The sequence below is a fragment of the Phlebotomus papatasi genome, chromosome 3 (genome assembly GCF_024763615.1).
Source record: "Phlebotomus papatasi isolate M1 chromosome 3, Ppap_2.1, whole genome shotgun sequence".
Lineage (NCBI taxonomy): Eukaryota > Metazoa > Arthropoda > Insecta > Diptera > Psychodidae > Phlebotomus > Phlebotomus papatasi.
The window spans coordinates 52,245,393-52,269,607 of NC_077224.1; the positions used below are offsets into that span (position 1 = coordinate 52,245,393).

General features: G+C 33.3%; 1 protein-coding gene across 3 annotated transcripts in view; it reads left to right on the forward strand.

Moving 5' to 3' along the window:
• LOC129807235 (orexin/Hypocretin receptor type 1) overlaps positions 1-24,215 on the forward strand; it is a 56,864-nt gene that overhangs the window by 21,840 nt on the left and 10,809 nt on the right. For all 3 annotated transcript variants that reach the window (XM_055856373.1, XM_055856375.1, XM_055856374.1), the window contains exons 4-5: positions 8,409-8,500; positions 13,978-14,106. In XM_055856373.1, coding sequence (XP_055712348.1) covers positions 8,409-8,500; positions 13,978-14,106 — 221 coding nt within the window. The remainder of the gene's footprint in view (positions 1-8,408; positions 8,501-13,977; positions 14,107-24,215) is intronic.

The window sequence follows — 24,215 nt, forward strand, 5'->3', positions numbered from 1 at the left end:
GTTATTTCTTGCGCAAATGGGAGCTTTCAAGTTAGAAGCATCATGCTTAAATTTCCATATCTATATGCATCTGTAAATTGACATAAGCACTTTTGGTTACATAAATTGATATTGCTAGACCTTAGCTATAAAAGTTATATGCCCAAAGAATCATCCTTTATGGATAAGGACTGTGAATCCCAAGGATTTATTCTTGGAAAGATTTTTCAAGTAAACTGATGCAAAAGATTCCATGTATCTTGAAGAGTTGTAAAGATGTTATGGTCTTTTGAGCACTTTTATTGAAGCATTTAAGGCATGTTAGTCTTGAAGAAGGAAAAACGACTGAAATATCAAGAGAGTAAATCTTCTTTAGTTGTATAGAATAAAGTGCCAAAGTTCTTGATGCAGTCGAGTCACGGAATTTGTTTTGCCGTAGCTACAATTTTTCCAGCTTTTACATTCTCACCTAAAACTTTCTGCCTGTCTTTGGTGAAAAGGAACATAGAAAACCTCTTGTTCTCTTAAACTCTAACGCACAGATTTTCCCAATTTCCCTCAGAAACTTCTTACCAACATTTCATATGATTCTCACTAACATAATAAAGTAAAACAAACAAAACTAATGAGAATGGAGAGGGAGTGATATACAGTCAATTGGTACCTCTCCCCATAATAAGTATTTACTTTATTATATCTACAGAAGAATTTCAATTCAACATGTTTTATGTAATAAGAAAAGCCAAAGCAAAAGAATATACTTGAGTGAAAGTTGATTAAGTTTTTACAAGGATTCAATCCTGAACACCCACATGAAGGCAAGAACACTCATCAAAACTCAGCTTGACTTCTATAATCTTAGTATTTTCCTTGGTGTTTGCGGTGTTTGCCAACATTTTGGCAGGATGGAAAAGGCGTGAGAATGTAATGATGAAAATTACACAACAACAAAAGACAAAGTGTTAGAGGATGTGGGAAATGTTGAAAAGTAATAGGATATTTCACATAATGTATTTCCATATTATACTTTGTTCATTTATTAAAATAATATACCACGAATGAACTTTTAATGCCATAAAAGGGGTGAAATATATATCAAAATTTATCATAAAGTATAGCTCTATCATATTGATAGCATTAACGTACGAGGATATTACACGCGGTGTGAAATATAATATGATTATTATTAAAATCATGGGGATTCAATATCAAACTCTTAATTGCATGCACAAAGATATTAAAACATTAAGGAGAGAATTTTGAGTCTTTGGAAAAGATGTTTAACCTTGAGTCATTGATTTCGTTCAATTTTATTTTGAAATGTATTTGAACAAGAGAATTTAATCACAAATTAAATCGAACGGGGACTCTGTAAATAAAAGCATACAAATATAGCAATTAGAAAACTCCATTTTTATATACATTCCTTTTCCCCTGCGGGACTAACTTTCAAATTGAGATCAACAGAAAGTTATTAAAGAGAATTTGTTCAAATAAACAGGACTGTTGGTAAAGCACTTCAGTGTTTTATTAAATTAACCGGAATTAATGAAAATAGCATTCAGTTTTATAAGATAAATATTATTTCATACTCGTATGAAATCATTTAGCCGTTAGATTTACAAATTATTTGTAACATTTGATACTAAAAGGTGTAAGTGTGGGGCAAAATGTGGCAATAAAATTGGTTATAATATATAATTATCTGTAGCAAAAACTAGCTACGATTTTGTAACAGAGAGATAGGGGGTAAATTTTAAATGATATCAGTTGATAATTTTAAAGAGACCATTACTGGTGGATTGTCTGCCAAAGAAACGTTTCCATAAAGAACAAGAGTTTTCAAAAAAAAAACGTAAAAACCAATTTTAAATGGATTTGAACTTAGTGAAGAATGAGAGGACCTTAGATCTTCAGATATTTTAGAAAAAATCACTTAGAAACTGTACCTCGACGAAGTTCTATATATTTATGATCCATTTTCTTTGATCCAAAATCTGATAAATGAAAATGTTCTTTTATATATTCAAAAATCAAATTTATATCTATGGATTTTGTAACCTGAATTGCTTAAAAAAACCTGAATGACCCTTTCTTGGAAAAAAATCCGAAAAAAAATTTAATGGCAAATGCTTTTTAGGGTCTGAAGATCGTTTCTACAGTTTCTTAAATAAAAATGTAAAAAAATGTAATGCTAAACCGATTTTGATTATTTTAGGGCAAATGGGAAAATCTAGAGATTCCTTAAAAGCTCATCAAAGACGATTTTGTAGCTTTCTTAATAAATCAAAAACTTCCTGAGACTCAAAAAATTTTTTTTTAATTAGATTTTTTTAGAAATTCACCATTAAATGCATTTTTCGATTAATTAAGTGATTTTCGACTTTTCGAAAAGCTTGGAAAATTTAACAAATGGTGTTTGAAGGTAGTCAGGACGCTTTCTTTTGGGTGAAAAGATCCAAGGCTAGGTGAGCTAAATTTAGGTGCTCATAAATATATATTATATTAAGTTGTAATTTTTGAAAAAAAAAGACTATCATAGAGAGGCTACGGCTCTTCCAAGCCTCTTCCTCGGTACACTTTTACCTGTAAGAAAAAGTAGATAAATAAAAATTATCTTTATCTCTCAATATTCAAATGTTCAATAATACATTTTCAGTGCATTACCATTTATAAGCAAAGAAAAACCAAGAAAATACGAACTACGTGATATCTCAAATGTGATTTTAAGTAATTTCTGACCATTTTTGCATTTTGTTATTGGAAAAGTAAAATATTAGGTGAGATTCTTAACAAAATCTCACCTACTATAATCCTAACAAAATTTCATGTCGTCCGATCGACCTCAAATTTGGCCAAAATGTGTTTCGCCACTTCCTGATTCCGAATATATATGTGGCTAAGTTACGTTCCCGGCCGGCCGGCCGGCCGGCCGCTCTTTGGAGCTTAATAGCTCCTAAACTAAAAAAGATATCGACTTGCGGTTTTCGGCAAAGGTTATATATCGGGTGAAAATTGCAACTTGGTGCATAGACCCCCCACCCCCCACCCCTCCTTCCGCCATTTTGAAGACCCCCCTTTTTTTATTTTCTCAATAGCTCAGCCCCTATGGCATTCAGCGGACTCAAATTTTAGTATGTTATAGCTGGGCCTTAGAGCTTTCCATCAATACCAAACTTAAGGTCCCCCGACCCCCCTGACCCGAGCTATAAGGGTCCAAAAAAAATTTCTTAAAATGGCCATAACTCCGGTTCTAATTGTCAGAATTTAAAAAGTGAGGGCTTTTTGGAAAGCTCTCGTGAAATGCCACTTCCCCTTCTAACATCGCAAGTTCATAAAACCACCGCTAGGGGCGCTATTATTAAAAAGAAAATTTTTAAATCTTAAAAGTTAAATAACTCAAAAATTCCATTGTGCATCGGGCTGAAAATTTAGTATGTTGTAGCCGTTGATTATACCTATCAAACAAAAAAAACCTTAAGTCGATCTAAAACCCCTGACCCGAGCTATAAGGGGTCAAAGTTCGAACATTGACCGGCCTCTATCTCCGGTTCTAATTAACATAGCGACCTAAATTTTACCTTTTTGGTTTCGTCTCGATGAGCACTTTCAGATGGAAGTTCAAAAAGTCACCACAGGTGGCGCTGTGATAGCGTCAAAATTCATCGAAATTCAAAGTCACTTTTCTCAAAAACGGCATTGTGCAAGTTAATGAAATTTTAGTATGTTGTAGTCCAGTCTAGGACGTTTCCAAAATGGTGCGTATGCGCGCTGTGGTTAAAACAGAACCGGAGATATGAGGGGTCAAAGTTCACAAAATTCAAAAAATCATATCTCCGGTTCTATGTGACCGATTTTGATGAGTGAGGGCTTAAACGAAAGATCTCACCAAATGCTACAACTTTCTAGAATATTTGAACTTCGTGGGACCAACACCAGGGGCGCCACAGTCGAGAAACCAATTTCAATATCACATAACCTCAATTATCTCGACTGTCGCTAAACCGATTTTGATGATTACTTCGACACAATTGTAGAACACATTTGTCTCTACATTTCGTCCATACATCATTTTCCGCTCAGACTACGCTATCACTCCGATTTTGCCGTTTAAGTGTGAAAAAAATGATTTTTCCCATAAAAACGCTTTGAAATCACTCAGATGCCAATTTGACTGCCTCTACTCCACCAAGACACTTAAAATAGGGTTTTAAATGGAAAGTCCCACAAAATACAACAATTCTTTGAAATAGTTGAAGCTCAACAAATGACTACTTGGGGCACTCTGGATGAAAAAACGAGTTAAGAAACAAAAAACCTCGCTTATCTTGGCTTCTGAGTAATCGATGAGATCATGTTCTATGGGAAAATTATAGAGAACATTCTGGTCTACATTTCACCCATATATCACTTTTCTGTCAGTTCATCCAAATCCTTGATATTTTGGTTTAAATACAAAATTTGCATAATTTCACGAATTTGATTCAAGATGACTGAATGGCGTCTCCCTACTTCAGCATCAAATCGAATTTGCATGCACTCCGAGTTAGCTCACGTTAAGAATCTCACCTACATAAGCCGGTTAGGATTATCTGTCCCTTTTATATTGAGCACAAATGTTTTTGCCATAAGAATAATAATTCTATTAAAAAACAAACTAGGAAATATTTTTCACATTCTTTATTCGTTTACTAAATCCATTATATTTTGAAAAGTTTCAGGAAATTTATTATGGCTCTTCGAGATACCTAATTAATTTTGAAACTTACAACGAGTCGCATTATGTCCCATTTAATCTTTAAAGTTCCCAAAAGTAGTTCCTAAAAATTCCGAAACTCCCGGTGGCACTCGATTTTTTCCGAAATTTCAAGGAATTTTCCAGGCGCAAGACACTTTCTCGGAAAGATCCCTGATAAAAATTATGATCATGTTAATGATCCTTTAGTTTACTCGTATAGGATTAGGAGTCCATCATAGGTCCGGAATCGTTAACCCTGTTATCTCTAACCGTTTGGCCTCTAAAGTTGGCTACGGCCGAAAGGATGAGATGAATCAAATAGTTTACATCCATATAAACAGCATGACATCTTACTAAAAAATAACTTTTTGTCTACTGACGAATACACATAATTTTACTTTTTACAAATATTTATTGAATAAACTTGATTCCTTTATTTAGTAAAATGCAAAGAAATAAAAACATAAATTGCTCTTTGGTAAAGAACGAATAGTTACAATTCATTTAAACTTTATTTATTTAAGAAATGTATCACAATCAACATGTTTGTTCATAAATGTTCATACACTGATACCACGTCTGATATTTTAAAGTTTCAAGAATGGTGAATACTTTATAAACTAATTATTAAATAATGATAGTTTCACAAAACAACTTGGGATGAATTCACTTTTACCTCTTCTACTCTCGTTGTTCACACAAAACACATACCCTTCAACTCGTAACAACATAATGAATATACCCTTTTGTTGTTTGCATTAGTTTTGCTTGAAATTTACAATTCTGCTTAATTCAACTGGTATTCCATGAAAATTTCATCAATGCATTGTTGACGTTACTTGAATAGAATTTTAAAAAGAAGTACCACAAGCTTTTATTTCAGAATTATATGTACTCTCTGCGATAATAACGGTGACTTAATAAAATAAGTGATAAATGTGTGTACGGAAAAGCCCAGGGAAAAGCCTCAACATTTAATCAATTTAAGTGGAATTTCAATGATAAGTGCGCAATTGATGCTAGAGTTTGCTCAAGATGAAAAAACTCATGGAAGTGTGTTTAAGAAATGGGTCAGTTTTGTGTACAGCTTATCCCACTCTGACATAATGAAAAATTCTTACAAAGGATCTACCACAAATAATAAAAATATAAATTGTGCTTACGTAAATCTTTTATTGTATATCACACATTTATTCAATTTCATTGCTCATACTCCTCAAATAATAAAAGAATTTCTTCGAATTTTTCACATCTTGGAATTTCCACTTTTTGCATTATTTTGAAATTATACTGTTTGTTCGTTTACCTGTTTACCTTTAGATAGAACTAATAAGATCCAAATGGTAAGAGATACCGGAGAAGTATTTTTTCAGAAGAACCATAAGACGACCTTCTTTTTTATGACATTTATTATTTAATCTTCACTATGCGGATATTTTGTCCAAATACGAAACAATTCGTCACTTTGGTCACCAATTGTTGTAATTTGGGAGAAACTGGGGCACTACCGAACATGGGGCAGCACCGAACAGTGATTTTTTATTTCTAAACTACTTGAACTATGACGATCATTTCCTCAGTGGACAAACATCCCTATGTATCTATATGATTATCCATGATTAGAAATCTTAGTATTCAGTGGTTTTGCTCTTAACGATACCACCTGTATAGTAACAAAGTGCCTAAAGGGCACGCCAGTGGACAAACTCTATCACGACGTAGTGAAAAATATCTTTGTGGAAAGCTCCTACTCACAGGGTAAGTGTGCCAAATTTCGGCATAGTTGCATATAAGCACCGAAGTCCTAAGTTTGAAATGCAATAATTTTAATTCATATTGATATTTTTTGTTACTTCCTTTTCGGGAAGGTTGTGTGGAACCTTGAAAACTAGTTTATCATCTTTGTTTTCTTTAAATCACTTCCTAAAATATTGAAAAATTAATAATAATATGGACATTGCTTTGGGTAGTATTCCGGCCACTTTGAGTGAAATACCGGCCACCTTTTTTCTGACCACCTTTTGTGACGCAACGGAAAGAAAATTTCAAAACGTCAAACGGAACGAGTTTAATATTTAGTTTAATACGTTTAAATGACCTACAAGCCAAGAGATCTTCCGTGTAATTTGTCCCGAAAACCTAAAGAGTAGCATCTCAAATTTTCGTGCAGATTTCCGTAGCAATTTGCCCTTCCTGAACTCTTCCAAGGCCTTTTCCACATCATCATCTTTTTCATAGAAGCGATGTTTTTTTCTCTAGACATTGTAGAACTCAGAAATTTAAAAAGAAACACAAATTGAATAAGAAATTTAGGAAAGCCAAAGATGTTGCCGGAATATCCAACACTACCTCACCGGAGAGACGCTCACAAAGTATATACTTTTTTACGCGAAATACAGGATCCAGCTGTGAAATTTGACCCGAAATTTAAAGATTGATTCACTATTAACATTAACTGAAATAATCTCTAATGAAAACTAATCAATTTTCATGAAAACCACAGAAGGAAAACCCTCTGCACTTCACCACAAATCGCAAGACTGCTAGAAACACAATCGATCTGTCACATTTTTTGTAAGATTCTTTTCACACAACCCAATTTAAATTCAAATTATTCCTAAAATTTAACGGTCTTCGTGTTAATACATCCTAAAATGAATAAATATTTAATAGCAAAATGAATTCATTGACTATTCGAAGATAACATACATAATTTTAATTAATTTATTTCCATGGCCGAAATTACACTTAAAGTGGCCGAAATTAGAAGCTGGCCGAAATTTGGCACACTTCCCCTAAGCACGATGAGCTGAATGATAAATTGCATCGCGTAACAACTTCGCTGATTGAATTAATTAATACCCAACCAATTTTTAGGGCGTAGCCAAAGTCACAGGTTCGAGCATTTTGCAAAGCTGGAACGCTTTACCACCCCTTTTGACATGTGTTTAATTTTAAAACACTGCGAAGGATTTTATTATGTTATTCTGGCATAGGATTTTTTAACCATTCATCATGCCCGCAAAATGTAATAAACTAAGACGACTAAGAGCATAGGTTGCCTGTACATTTTTCTGGGACAACATTAATACCATTTATGGTTCATCATTATCCTAGTATTTACTGTATGAGTTTGACCAAAGCCACCAAACAGAAATTATATGTCATTAATGGGACTTGTCTTTTAATGAACACGAATTTTATTTTGCAAAAACATTAATAAAACACAGTGTTATGTTCCATTTATCCCGAATTTAATGTCCAAATAAAGAGCTTTTACAACAGCATCTTTCTGCAAAGGCTACAATACACCAAAATAAAGTTGCTTTTGCAATAACACCATGCAACAATATAATAAATATTCAACCACTGATTTCCACCATCTGTGACAAAGTTGTAGATTGAATTGCAAATTTTACCCTAAACTCTATTATACTCATTTTTCCAATACACATCCTAACTTTAAAATTCAATTGAGGTACAAGAAAAAAAATTCACGGTTACCGATTTTGTGATTCCCTTTCAATATCTTTATGTAAATTTTTCAAACGTCCATTCAAGGATGGCTCTAAAGAAGGTTTGATTTAAGTTGTGTCGTGATAAAAAAAAAATCCACCAAAACTCTTAAAAACCTATCTGAAAAAAATCTCTGAATTTTCAGCATTTGAATATTTTAATATTTCCCTTGCAGATGTATCTGAAACAATTTCGAGGAGTTGGGATTTGCGCTGTAAATCTCGTGGACGATATGCAAGAATACATGCGAGGACTTTTTGTTATAATGTGAGTATTAACACTATATACAAGAATATGAATTATACATAGTCTGCGAGCTTTCACATACTAAAATACCGTCGGGATTATATCTTTACCGAAATTTTATACATAATAAAAGAAAATTTAAAAGACTGAATTTATATTACTACTTATCTGTAACTAAGTGGACAAACAAATTTAAAGATATAAGAAATAAAGTAATTTTAATAGTACTTTAAATGTTTTTAAATCCATAATTTTCTTAAGATTGTCACCATATAATTTCTTTGTTAATTCTACAAGCTTTTAAAACCTATGAAGTTTTATTAGACTGTGTTCAAATTAAAATTTATTTTATACATCTTTTAAATTTCAATTAAAATTACACTTTCATTACTCGAATTCTACATAGATAGCAATATGTATAAAATCCTTCTATATTTCAATAGACACAGCATTTTAAAAAAATTTACAATACGCTTAAACTCATCAGTGTGAGGTTATGCCCTTTAAGTTGTACCGCTAAAATTGTTTTTTAATCCCCTAAAATTTTAAATTATTTTTTAAATTTACATTTAAAAACCGATTAAATTAATATTATTATTATCCGTTTTAAATTAGTATTCTCGGTTAATTATGATGCTCCTTTGTTTCTCCAGGCATTTGTCCAACCTTGTCATCAAAAAAGCTAAAATTTCACGAAATTTCGTGAGAAAAACACCTGTCCAAAATAAGGACTATCACCTCACTGGTAAATGTCTTAGAAAATTTCTCATTTTTCTCACGAAAAATCTAATTCACAAGGCAAATCTCACTTCAGGTCAAAGGTACAAATCACTACTAACGCGAAACAACACAATTTTCAATGAATATTCAATGATATCACTCAAAAAAAGCGAAGAAACATTGTTAGTACTTCACCAAAGCTGACTGAAGTAAACATGAAGATCTGTCATATTTCTCGTAAGCAATTGCTCACACTGAATATTCAACAAAGTAATTTCAACTCAAATCATATTCAAAATTTAACGTATTTAGTATTAAAATCTTCCAAAAAGACCAAATATTTAGATAGAATTCATTATTCATCAAATATTGGAATAAAAATCCATCATTTTAATCAATTTATTTTTAGTGTCCAATTTTATCCTCAAAGTGTCCAAAATAATAAACTGGACAAAATTATGAGCCTTTCCCCTAATAACGAAGTTGAAAGGTTTTGGGTTTCTTTTTGTGCAAGAATCAAATCCTAAAAATTAACATGACTTTTACAAAATTATCGAAAAATCTTCACGATTCTTCCAAAAATCGGAACGATGGACACGATTTTTGTGAAAATCGAAAGAACAGCATAATTTTTCCATAAATGAAGAACCAATTATGATTTTAACAGACACCTTAATATCTTAAACATTTCTGCTGAAATCACAATATTGGAAGATTTTTTGCAGAAATTGATAGAGATAGAGTTCGACATAATTTTAACACAACCGGAAAGAACGGCACGATTTATATAGAAATAAGTAGATTGGAACGATTTTTACAAAACTAGGAAGAAAAAAGCTGTTCTTATCAAATCGAGAGATCGGCACGATTTTTGCAGAAACTATTAGAAACTGTTGGTATGGTCATGTTCAACGCATGAAAGAAAAAGGAATTCCCTAGAAAAACTATGCAAGCCATTGTGAGGAGACCTCGACCTAGGACAAGGTGGCTGTATCAAATTCAGGATCTTGCCACGGAACGCCTTGAGATCGAAGCCTAAAATCTTCCTGATGTGGCAGAAGATCGACAGACGTGGGATGCTAAACTAAATGTTCTGGGCCACCGAGCCCTATCGGGATAGGCAATTGAAAATGTGTATGATGTATATGTGATAGTGGCTTGTCAACATTAGTGAGATGGTAGAAAGTTATCTGGAACTGAATAAATTATTACCGTAGATGCAGGTGCTTAAACCCACGAGATAAAGCTATCCGTGAATTAACTTCTCGCATGATTTTTGGGTATATACCGGTTTAATACCGATTAAATTAATTCATAAATCAGAAAGCAATTTTGAACTAGAAAGTTGGTTAACAAATGTACATTTTAGAATGTTTTTAACACATTACAAACAAATTAAAAAAGATAATTGAGAAAAATAATGAAGATAAAAAGATAAAATTCTGCACTGTTGAAACTACACTGCTTTGGAGTATTGTGAGAGATAATAAAAAATGGCTAGCTCGTCGTACTAAGCTGTAAGCCATTTGGGACAAGATCCCATGATAGAAAAAAGCGACATAAACAGTAATCTTGAAATATAGAGTCGACAAGTCTAGACAAAATTTCCCGTGAAATCATTAAAATATTAAATATGAATTAGAAAGTAATATTGAAAGGAAAATAAGGAAAAGAAGAAGCCAGCGAAAATCTGTGAAATGTTTACTAATGTAAAGAAATGAAAAAAATATCAATCGAAAAATGAATTAAAATAACCAAAAAATTACTATATGAAGGGGAAAAAAGTAAAACAAAAATAAAAAGTCGAATAAAAAAAAGCACTTAGAGAAAGAGAAAGAAATTAATCAAAGAAATTCCGCCCAGTGGTCACACCACAAGATCCACCAGTAGATGGTCTCAAGAACTATCACTACTTGATGAGTTCATTGCGGATCAGGACTGATATAGCCAGATTCGAAATTTCAATATCTCTCCAAAAAATCTAAATTTAACCAAATCGGTTAAAAAATGAGCCCTTCAAAATGATTGAACTTTGACTTTCAATAATTCATTGGTATTTTGGAACGAAATGTGCGCCTAGGCTCCCACTAAAATATATTCAAAAATGGAAGAAATATATAGTGCCGTTTTGAAATAAACTAAAAAACATGGTTTTCGAAAAAGAAAAAAACAGTCCGAGATATTATTAACTTAATAACTCACACTGGGGGGTCATCAAAGACCGGTAGTCTATATTTCTTACCGTTTGAAATCTAGCTTGAGAATAAACTTAAGGTCAAGTAAGAAAATCATTTCCGAAAAAAGTCAATTATTGGTGCTTACCCGATACATTACTGATGAAGACCGATGCAGACATAAGTTGAAAAAAAAGCGGATTATACAACTGCTCTCTCTTTGAGTTCGAGGAGTTAAATGAACATGTTTTTTAGTCACTACCTTTTTACACAGAGTTGGACAAGTTTGCACCATGACGGTCAAATGCCGACTGCCCGTCATGGTGCAAACTTGTCCAACTCTGTGTAAAAAGGTAGTGATTGTGAAAAACCCTGACCCGATTTGTCCATGTTTTTTAGTACCTAAATGTTTTTAAGTGCTTCTGCTTTACGGGACTTTCCTTTGAGTCGGTTCCTTTCTCTACTGTTTTCCCGGTTTTCCCCAATCCTCTTTAGTGTTATTTTTTGGCGGTCCTTGGTGTAAATGGTAAGAGCGTTCGGCTTTTGGGGGGTTTGACCCCCGGTTAGACGGTTATAGTTGTAAGTTCGAATCCCACCCGGTGCAAATGATTAAAATGTTTCAATGAACATATTTCTCATATGCATTGTAAACTGAACAATGTACTAAATGGCAATAAAAGCCCGGTATATCGAAATAAATAAATATTTTTTCTTTAGTGTTTTAAAACCACCAAACAATCGTGACAGGTACCATTACGATTTTGTGAAAACACTTGAGAACAGTCATGTACTAAAAAAAAAACATTTTCATTTTTAATTGGAATAGTACAGCCCCAAAATTGTACTAATCTTTGTATAGGGACATCAATCAGAAAAATATTAGGGGAAACTGGGGCACCACCAAACACGGGGTAGCACCAAACACTGAGATTTTTAATCAGATATTCGACTTCAGAGGACAAGACTTATAGAAATTTATAGGCGCTATAGGGATGCTTGACTACTGAAGAAATGGTTAAGATAGTCCAAGTAGTTTAGAAATAAAAATAAGCATTTGGTAATACCTCGTGTTTGCTTGTGCCCCAGTTTCCCCTATATTACCATTATTCAGTTTGAAGTAACTTTTAAAAGAAGGATGACCAAGACTATATTTGTTAGTCACATACAAAAGTGTACGATCTAAGGAAACAAAGAGATAAAGAAGATCCAATTCCAAATATTATTTTTCCATTTAAAAATGCAAAAATAGACTTGAATTTTCCTGATGGCCAATAGATGAATTTAATAAGACTTTCATTTAATATTATTAAAAGCATGTCCTTTTGAATAACCCAACTTTGGGTTTTTTTGGTTGTTCAACTCAAAAGAAAACAAAAATAGCATTTTTGAAAGCATTAAGATGATATACTCTACTCATTTTGTATGTGAATAAATTACATTGACAATGTTTTGTGGTATTTTTCTGTATCTGACATGATATGCATGCTATATTATAAAAGCGTACATCTTCATGAATATGTTTACATTTTTCTCAGAAAAATCATAATGTGACTCGTTATTACTGAATGAAGACATAGCAGAAATGTCATGTCAGGATCTAATCATGATTTTTCACCAATTTAAAGTTGTTTAAAAGTCCACCTGATTTGAATCAAAATCATGTATTGATTAGATTCAATAGTTTTTTGGTTAGTTGTATTTGACCAGTCAATTGTTCATGAAATATTAAATATTTAAAATATTAGTTAATACTGAAATTTCATCTAAATTTCAATATACCAATGTGTGAATGATTCAGTAGAATATAAAATCAGAATATTTAAAATAATCACTGATTGGTAAACCTCTTGTAAAAAAAGTAGGGGGAAGTGGGGCACCTTGGAATGTGGGGCAGCTTTGAAATTGGGATTTTTCTCCTGTGTTTAAATGGAACTGAACCATATTATAATGTAATTTAGCTTCTCAATCTATTTGTGCAGCTAAATTATATCGTGGTAAGGCTCAATTATATTTATAAATAGTTGAAAAATCCCAATTTCAAAGCTAGGGGAAAGTACTCTCCCTTCGAACGTTCATGGTTTTGAATAATGCGAATTTCTGTTACGTTTCTTAAAAGATTTCAACATGATTGTTACATAATTGTCAATTGATGATAAGCTAACTAATAGTTAATAGAAATGTGTAGGGGGAAGTGGGGCACCTTTGAATTGGGGCAGCTTTGAAATTGAGTTTTTTTCCTATTTTTAAATGAAACTAGACATTATTATTATATAATTTAGCTCAACAAACCAATTGCGAAGCTAAATTTCATCATGATAAGCCTCAATTCCATTTGAAAATAGGAGAGAAAAGCCCAATTTCAAAGCTGTCCCAATTCAAAGGTGCCCCATTACTTCCCCCTAAGTGTTTTAGGAAAAATAAAAGAAAATACACATTATTCGAAGGCATGAACGTTCGAAGAGAGAGTACTTTCCCCTACCCCGCATTCAAAGGTGCCCTACTTCCCCCTATTACTCTTCTTTTTTTTTGAGCTTTTTTCAATCTGAGTTTCAAAATGCAAATAATAAGAAATCAAATATTCACCAATGTTTTTGGATATTTCAGGTATTGCGCACCTGTTACAATTCTCTCGTATTTGTACATAAGGACCTCACGGGAATTACGAGAGCCTGATGGACCCCTCGATGTTCTCATGTTCGAAGCCAGAGTTGATACACGCAATATACATCAAAGGTATTCAAAATATTCATATTTACACCATGTAATCCCTTAATTACTCAAGGGATAGTATATTCTATACCTATATTGCTATGGTACAGAATTCTCGGTTCAAATTAACGTTTCCAGGGAAGCCACGTGAACAAATACTTAGCAAAGAATAAATTGAGCTTTATTGAACTTGAGAGAGAGAAAAATGTATTTAAAATACCGTCTGAGAACAACGTTAAAATACTAATTAAATTCATGATAGAAAGAAAATCTTAGCAATTCAGAACATGATTACAAAGATATGGACATTAAAAATAATTTAATGGTGGAGTTTATAAAGGACATCGTAAAGAGAATGACACATTGTGCAGAAGTTGCTAAAGGATCAGAAACAGCTTATAAAACTTTTTTATGGACAAACTTTACATCATACACCCACAAAATTCTTATTCGAAAATGGACGGAAAAGCTCCTATAAAATAAGAGTAGATATTCAAATTGCTTCGGTACTCGAAATTTTCCCGAGAGATACATGAGATTCATTTGCTTCCCAGAAAGTCACCGTGTTAGATAGCCTGGAAAAATTTACTACAACTTTCATCCGCCTTTTTCTACAAAATCCCACTTTTTATGTCACAAATTTTCCTCTTTAGTTGTGAATTGAGAAGGTCACTAATCTAATTTATATTCCGATTATGCTTTTAGAGCACCCCCATGGCTATTGGTCTAGGGATAAGATAACTGATACTTAACTTTTGAACCAGGTAACCTATAGACAGGTGAACACTGCATTATGAAATTCTATTGGTCAGGAACTCAATGATTTTTGCTATACAGATCAATTTAATGTTCAATATTGATATTGAACACAAATAATATCCCCTTTAATTAATATTATACAACAACTCTCACACAGTTATTTATGTTTCATCTCTGCAATTACAGAGTGTATCAATAGATAAACTATACAGATAAACAAGAGTTTTCACTATTTATTAAATTTCATATCGCTGTACTTCATCAAATATCTGAAAACTCAATATCCAAGAAATATTCTACTACCACCTTCTACCACATGCCCTAGAGAAGAAAGTTTATATAGCATCATCCATCTCAATTGTGCAAGGAATTTGATAACAAACTATTCTATTGTAAGGTACCTAGTAGTATTATGAGATTTTCTATTGCTTTACGTATAAATAAAATTCTTTTGATGCAGAAATGAAAGAGATTTAACGCCAATTAAATAAAATTTTAATAAGAAATAAAAAATGCTCAGCTCTATTTTGTTTGAGCATGATTTTATTATGGTTTTTTTTCGTTTCCATCAACCGAAACTCTGAAAGAATAAAAAAAGAAAATTCCTGGAATGTTTCAACTCAGTAATTTCAAGTAGTCCACAAAGCTGGAATCTATCTCTCTACAAATTAAAAACAGTGAACATTGAAGAAGAATTTCTTTACACTATTTATTTCTTAAGATCCAGACTCTCTAATTGTCCTATATTAAAGCTCTATAAGTCAGTCAGCACTTTTTCTCGCATTTTCGAGGAACTATGTCACATAATGTTCATACTACTTTATAGTACGAGATGACAAAAACTCGAATACAATTTTTTTTGTATTGTTTTTTTTTCTTAATTGCAAGATTTTTGTTAACTCGGTTCGCAGCATAACCATAGGAGGCTCTATCCAGTGGGGCATTATCTAAAAAATTTTAAACACATAGAGGAGAGTGGGGAAGGTACAGGCACTTAAAGCTTTTTCTTAAGATTTATCGACGTTTATAATTTTTTTTATGCCAACTAAATTAAGATAGTACATTTCTCTTGCACTTAAGTGGCCACTTACGTCCCTTTAAGAGATAATGTCTCTTGCACAACACATCGCCATTCCAAACGATCCAAAAAGCCAGCGTCCACCGGCGTCGCAGCACCCCAGGGTTTTGAGGGTCCACTATGTTTCTCCATCTCGTCCGGGGACGCCCCCTCCTGCTCGACCCCTCTGGATTTCGCTCTTACAGTTTCCTGTAGGGGAATTCTGTAGCAGTATGATAATGTCATATGACAAATTTTATATTTTTTTATATGGTAAATCCGGAAAAACTAATCATAAATCCGACTTATATCAATTACTATGAAGCTTCATAGTGGAACTTAAAATGGCCATTCTATGCTCATTGCGCTTTTATGTTGTCTTGCTCCCGGATTTTCCCACAAAAATTTGTCATATGACATTATCCCCTTCTGGATATTCTCTCCTCTGGCATTCGGCAAATATGATCGAGACAGCTCAATCTTCTTGAGGCCACAATGTCGGCCTCTCCATAAAGTTGGCCCAGTTCGTGGTTTATCCTTATTGTGCGGAATTTCCCTATATTTTCCTCATGAAAAGTCCTGTAGATTCATCGTAGGACCCGTCTCTCAAAGATCAGCAGCTTTGTCTCTATGCGCGTCAACGGTACTGTTTCCAGATCATCCGTTATGCCTAGCTTCAGTATGATAATGTGTATTTTGATCTTTGTTGATCGCGATCTACTCCCTGCCACGAATCTCCCGTTAACCTCTATTCCGACTTTACCCGTCGTGAGTACCGATCCGAGGTATTTGTAGTCATTGACTCAAAATTCCACTCACCCAAAGTGACATTCTGATGGTGACAATTTTCTTCATTTCACTTTCGTTAACGTTGAGTTTCATCCTCAGCTGCAACGATGACTTCGACGAAAGTCTCCTTAACCCCATGTGTGGAGTGGCCCATGATATAGATGTCGTCCGCATAGACCAACATCTACGAGGACTTACAGTAGACTCTTTCTCAATCGGGCACATGGGGCAAAATGTCATTCAAAATATCGAGAGATTTTGGCATCAAAATCATTATAAATTCCACAAAAAACGCTTAATTATAAAGAATCATGATAAAATAAGAGGAACTACACCGAATTTGAGCAAATTTGCTACATAATTAAACGTGAAAATTGTCAACAAAATTTTGCGCCCGATTGACAAAGAGCCGATTAAGCGAGAGTCTACTGTACCCGAAATTATATAATTACACATAAAACCATAATAAAATACATGTAATCGGTTAAAAATGGTCTAGGCTCTCCTGATTGTATCTTTCGGTTTTATGCGCTTTTACATTTTATTGGAACTACTAGGGCAGTCCCAGAAGTCCCTGGCCTCGGAGGGAAAACAAAAAAACGCAAATTCTCAATTACCGTATTGCCTTATCTCATACTCCGTGGCACTAGGTGAAAATAATATAAGAAAATTGAAGAAGTAAAACGAAAATTCGATAAACGGTGAGCAAAAAACTACGATTAGTTTCTGTTGCAGTTTTTTTTTCTCACCGTTTATCGCATTTTAGTTTTATTTCTTCAATTTTCTTATATTATTTTCACCTAGTGCCACCGAGTATGAGATAAGGTAATACGGTAATTGAGAATTTGCGTAAAAATTGCAATGAAAATGCGTAAACCAACGAAATACGGTGAGCATTTTACTGTCAATGTGATTCTGCCCTTAATTGTTTTAATTTGAAACTTATCAAATTCCTATAAGGTAATGTAGGCATGGTTCGCACAGAGTGAACCTTCAAACGATGTTAATTTTCTCTTTGTTAGCAAAGAGCTGACTTACCATTTCTCATATCGTTTCATGGCCTTAATAATTATATATCTTATGGCTAAGAAATGGCGAACCATACCAACATTCCCCTATCTTTGATCTTCTTTAGACTTTTATGCCATAAATTGTCGTTAATAGAGTAGAGGGTAGAGCGCTCGCTCTATGATGCAAGTGTCCCGGGTTCGTATCCCTCTTAAGTCAACAGGGATCTTTCTGGAGAGCTCACTAACCGAATTGAGGAACCGACCGATTACAGGGGACTTTACCTTACCGGAGTAAAGGCCTTGACAGACCTGAGGATTAGCCGAGAGACGGCTTAGCATAATTATATTTGAAATAATGGTTAAACTTCATTTCCATCATTTTCCACTAAGTCGTCTCTCGGCTTAAACCGTAAGTATATCTAGGGCATAAAGGCGCAAATAGACTCAAGCTGATCCTCGAGAATATTTAGACTCAGGATCATCGCTTAGAGGTCTTTTGCATTCCATTGCCTAAAGTTTTATTACCAAATTTTATAACCTAAATATTCTCAAGAATTGGACTAAATTTATTTGGCCCTTAAGGGATATAGGGATCAGGTTCTGCTGCAGTAGCATGACACTTTTGATCTATTCCAGTCAAAAAGGTTTGACTTGCGAAAGATGAGAATACCCCTTTCTGAAACTACCTCACCCTCCTCTATAATATTCGTGCCTTTATCTTCATCAAGTTTTGCTGTTAGGGGAATGTAGGCATGGTTCGCACAGAGTGAACCTTCAAACGATGCGATTTTTCTCTTTGTTTGCAAAGTGCTGACCTACCATTTCTCATCCCGTTTCATTAGCTTAATAATGATCTATCTTATGGCAAAGAAATGACGAGCTAGCTCTATGCAAACAAGAAGAAAATTTGCGTTGTTTGAAGGTTCACACTGTGCGAATCATGCCAACATTCCCCTATGCTATTTAATAAACTTCCCTTTTGTGATACTTTAAGTTCCATTCAATTATTACTCTCTCTCTCTCTTTGAATACACCAGTATAATATTCAACTCAAATGTCCCTAATTTACACACTTTTGCCTTCTCTATTCCATTTTATGCAAATATAGGAGAAAGGATTGGAAGCAGAAAGGGTGCCTGTAGTGGCTTAATTACTTTTATGAAAATGTAAACATGCCACATTACTCCAAATTATCCGTGTACAGCAATTTAAAATGCTGTATACGATAAAACAGACCTTTATATTTAGCATTAGTGCAAATGTGTTAAAACGTCCGCAGTATTAGAATAAACAAACCACGTTTTTTTATGGGTTAAATGAAAAATTTGGCATTCTCCCTTAAAATCAAATTGCATGATTGAATTAAATCTGAATAATATATTTGCTTTCTCACATGGAAAATTGAGTTAACGTGATACTGAAATTACATCTGAGACACGTAGACAATTTAGGGATTATAATAGACTTTTTTAATGTATTTGCCACTTGAAAATTTCATTTATTCCTCCAGAATTCCAATAAAAGAGAGACAAATTAATGCAGTACGCACAAAGAAGATGTCTCAATGACATCCTTGATTTCTCATTCGCACAACCGTAAATTAAACCATGCTCAAAAGAACAGTTTTTAGCGAATTTTCCTTGAAGCATTTCATCTTTCCACATTATTACCCAAAAGGACAAAGAGAATCATCTTGAAAATTGGCATTACAGAATATATTTTGATTATATTTTTTCTCTTCTTGTTTTATCTAAATTAAAGAGGAAATTGCGAGGAAATTTAGAAAGAATTGTATACAAAAAATTTGAATAATGGAAAAAAAGCAATTTATTTCGAAAAAAAAGAAGAATAGGTTCATCTTGAGGACTTTTGGTAAGTCTATTCACATGTGTAATTTTAGTAAAGAATAGCAACAATTTGAAATTATCGATTTTTAAATTATCTTTAATTTAAAAAAAAAATGAAAAGAATTATATCACTTACAATTTATAATAGATTCCTGAAGCTATAGGTGCAATAGACATTGAGTAAATGGTGTGAAAACTTAATGAACTTTTAATTGATTTAGTAAACTTCTGCAATTTCTCACTGTATCCTTTCGTTTGTGCGCAGTTTTGGTTTAAAATGGCTTCAATATACCAGTTTTAATTTTATTTTTCAATAGCATGATGACCCTCAAAAAGAAGGCATAATTAAATATTGAGTGGATGTAAGTGAGAGCCAAAATAAGAAAAGCTCATTTTCTTTAATGAAATTTCAACGCAAGCCCCCCTTTTATATCTACTCAATGTAACTTTAGACAATGACTATGCGTTGTTAGAAGCTTCAGAGAGTAGAAAGGTATTTTCTCAGCAGAAATTGAAGCGTCAATGGAAAAAAGTTTCTAAATCGGATTTATTGTAATTTTATAGACACGGGTTTTTTTGTTATCTCACATCGACCGGTAGAATATTTTCCATAATAATGGTTAACGAGCAAAAACGCTCATCTTCATGATTGAAGATAAAAAAAAAAGTTAATTGATTGCACCTATCCCAGAAATATGATGAGTAAAATAAGGGAGATGGGTGAAAATGCCTGGTCATCCAACTTACTCTAATAAATCTATTTATAATCGTCTCGAATATCTACACAATGCTACATAATGTAATTTAGCAAAAATTACCTTGACATACACTGGAATTTGAAAAGTCGCAAAGGGTTAAAAGGATATACTTTGGTAAAGGTTGATAACAAATTTTTGATAAGAAAGATATTACACAAATTTTATAAACCTCTCTATTGGGAAAATTAATACATAAATTTGTGCTTATATTAATGAAAGAGAGGACAAACTCATTTAAGTCTATTCATGGAAAATACGCAGAAAATGCTGGAACCTCTCTACCACATTCATGCGATATTTATGTAGTACATATTTTAATGCTGATAAACACAAAGTTATCAGCAGCAAGTACCGAGTTAGGTATTGAATTTGTGTTCAATTTGAAATTAAAATTATGTCTACTTCAGAAGGGTATTTCCTCCATATACGAAAATGCTTTTACGGTCTATTCCAATTTTTGAAAATTCAATTTCATTTTGAAACACTTTATTATATTGTTGTTATATATAAAGTCAATATCTTGAGGATTAAATGGATTTTAGGCGGAAAATGTAACTGAGTGATTTTGAACAATATGAGGAAGGAAGTGAAGTATCCTCCATTATGTACAAATTCAAATTCAAAGTATATTTTTTCAGTTCGCTAGACTGTAAAGGTTTAAATCACATTAAATACACTTATCTGAAAATACCAAGTCGAATGCAGCTTATGAAAATCTCACATGAAGCCCCTATGATAATCCTTTAGCAAATTTGTGTGTTTTACACTCAAAAATAAGATAACAGATAACTGAATCAGACTAACTTACAATTTCCCAGTTTATCGGAAAAAAACTATTGAGAGCTTGAGGGTCTGCCGATACTTTAAGAGTAGAATCACATTAACAGTCAAATACTCACCGTCAAAGCCTCACCGTATTTCGTTAATTTACGCATTTTCATTGCAATTCTTACGCAAATTCTCGATTACCATATTACCTTATCTCATACTCCGTGGCACTAGGTGAAAATAATATAAGAAAACTGAAGAGATAAAACGAATATGCGATAAACGGTAAGCAAAAAAAACTGGAGCAAAAAAAATCCTTTTGCTCACCGTTTATCTAATTTTCGTTTTATTTATTCAATTTTTTTAAACTATTTTCACTAAGTGCCACCGAGTTTGAGATAAGGTAATACGGTAATTGAGAATTTGCGTAAGAATTGCAATGAAAATGCGTAAATCAACGAAATACGGTGAGCATTTTATTGTCAGCGTGATTCTGCCCTAAAACACACATATAGGGGAATTTAGGCATGGTTCGCACAGAGTAAGCCTCCAAACGATGCGAACTTTCTCCTTGTTTGCAAAGAGATGATTTACCATTTGTCATCTCGTCTCATGAGGTTAATAATTATCTATCTTATGGCTAAGAAATGACGACCTAGCTCTTTGCAAATAAAGAGAAAATTTGCATTGTTTGAAGGTTCACTCTGTGCGAACCATGCCAACATTCCCCTACGCTTGAGTTCAGGTTTAAATACCATTTTGTGTCCTAATTCCTAATAGATCATATATCGATGCTTCCATTCCATAATGCTATTTCAGAATGACAAGTTTTTAGTAGAGCCATTTGAAGTTGAAAAATTGAATATCTCATTACCCGAACGTGTCAGATGACCATAAAATTTTCAGCAGTTGTAGATCTCGGTCTCAGGAAAAACTTTTTTGGATTGAATTTTATTCCCTCCAAAGAAAAAGAAATTTATCCTGATTGAAGCTCATCCTAAGCAGTCAAAGTTCATTAACTTATTTAAAAATTAATTACCGTACTAAATTATTCATGTTTTCTAAGTGTCTATCTTGACGAATCCTCATTCCACGGTTAAAGAATTCATGACCAGTGGCATTACCTTTTCTAAACTAGACCACACTTTCTATTTCACCCCCATGCCAAGTTGTCTTTTTTATATGGAGCTATTTGACGGAAGCTGCTTTACTCACCTCACAGAGTTGATAGGGAAGAGGCATTTAGACAAAAAAAAACTAGTATATTCATCTCTCCACAGGGATCAATTCCCACTTTTAAGATACATATTTCGCGTACCGGTTGCGAATGCAGAGAAATTCCCATATGTATTTGTACCGTGGCAATCAAAATCCCAAACGACAAAATCCCGAAAGGGCCAAAATCCTTAGTCTAAATCCCGAAAGCCAAAATCTCGAATGTTCAAAATTCTGAAAGGGATGAAATTATATGGAGGACAATATCTAGAATAATTTCCCAAGACACAGAAAATTTCCCTTTGCCTCCAGCAAGCGCGGGTGCAATAATAATAATAATAATAAGTAGCTATGACACTTTGAAGAATTCGGGATTTTGACTTTCAGGATTTTGGCCCATTCGGGATTTTGGCATTTAGGATTTTGGTGTTCAGGATTTTGACGTTCGAGATTTTGGCTGATTTGATTTTGAAATCAAAGAAATAAATGTAATTCATATTGTATTAAAGTTTAATAAAACCTTATTAAAAGGTAAAAACCTTCGTAGAGTCAGTATTTTGATAAAAATCCTATGTGGCCAGTAAAGGACAATGGGCAGAAATGTATGGGAGCTGATCCAATCTTTCGTCAGAGATAGGACTAGGCCAATTTTGTAGGTATTTTTGTATAACTTAAAAATTACCGAGACCCAAGTCAAAAAGGAATGTCAATTCTTGAGAAATTAACGATATCCTTCTGAAAATTCTCAACTTTGACAATATATTACACGAAAACGGTTTAACCTAGTCCCCGGCAAGTGGCCTTCAAAGTTGAAGCCAATTTTTTACTTTCACATACAAATTCGTATGGGAATTTTTCTGCACTCGCAACCATTACGCTAAATATCTAAAAAGTGAGAAGTTTTTCCGTATTATAAGATACCTTTCCGTATGAAGGGATAAATATACTAAATTTTTGTTTAAATAAATTTTTTCCTTGGAGCACTGTGAGCTGAGTCCGAGATCAATTTAGGAATTGGCTTCAAATAGCTCCTTATAAAAAGGCCAACTTGCCAGGCGCTTCGGTTTAACCGATCTTAATGAATTTCAGGTCAAAGTCGATATATGACTTAAGCTTTAAATAGATATTTTCAGATTTTCCCTCTGACTGCCCCATCTGGTAGCTCCCATACAAACTAGCCATGTTTTAAAGTCATCGCACATTACAGGGCAACAGAACAAAAACTTATTTCATTTAATAACAAATCACAGGTATTTTAGGAGTCTTTGGTGTATCTTGAACATATCACCCGAAGAAATTTATAGTCCATCACGACAACTTTTTCAGATATCTTAAAGTAAGAGTTCTTAAGAAATGGGTAGAACTATTTTTATGAAACTTGTTTTTTTTTGAGAACTGAACTCAAGGAACATTTTCCTAAAAGAAACCGTATCCCTATCCCTCCATTTTTCTTGTATCCAGATTTTCCTCAAATATACTCGAATATTCTTTAATTCCGTTAAAAGAGAGTCCGTCTTTAGAGAAATATTCTCCTTAAAAAAGGAGCCAGGATTGATGAATTTCATAGGGTTGTAAAGGTACCGTTACTAAAGAAGTTTAACAAAATACTCTCAGTATAATTAATTAAAACATTTTTCTCTCTGAATTTATTACTCAAAGTATTTCAATAACGATATCTTTTAGGACCTTGCGATCTTTATAGGTTTTAACTCTTTTTTCAAGAAGAATATCACAGCATAAGAGACATTTCTCTAGATACAATCCTCTGTTTATGAATTTGAAGGAAGATCTGGAAAATTGCAGGGAAAATAAAGAGATAAAGATATGCTTTGTTCTAGGAAAATTTTCTTTGAGTCCTTATTTACAAATTATTCTCAAAAAGAGCTAATATTCGATTAGCTGTTATTGTATAAAATGAGTTTTGTCAAAA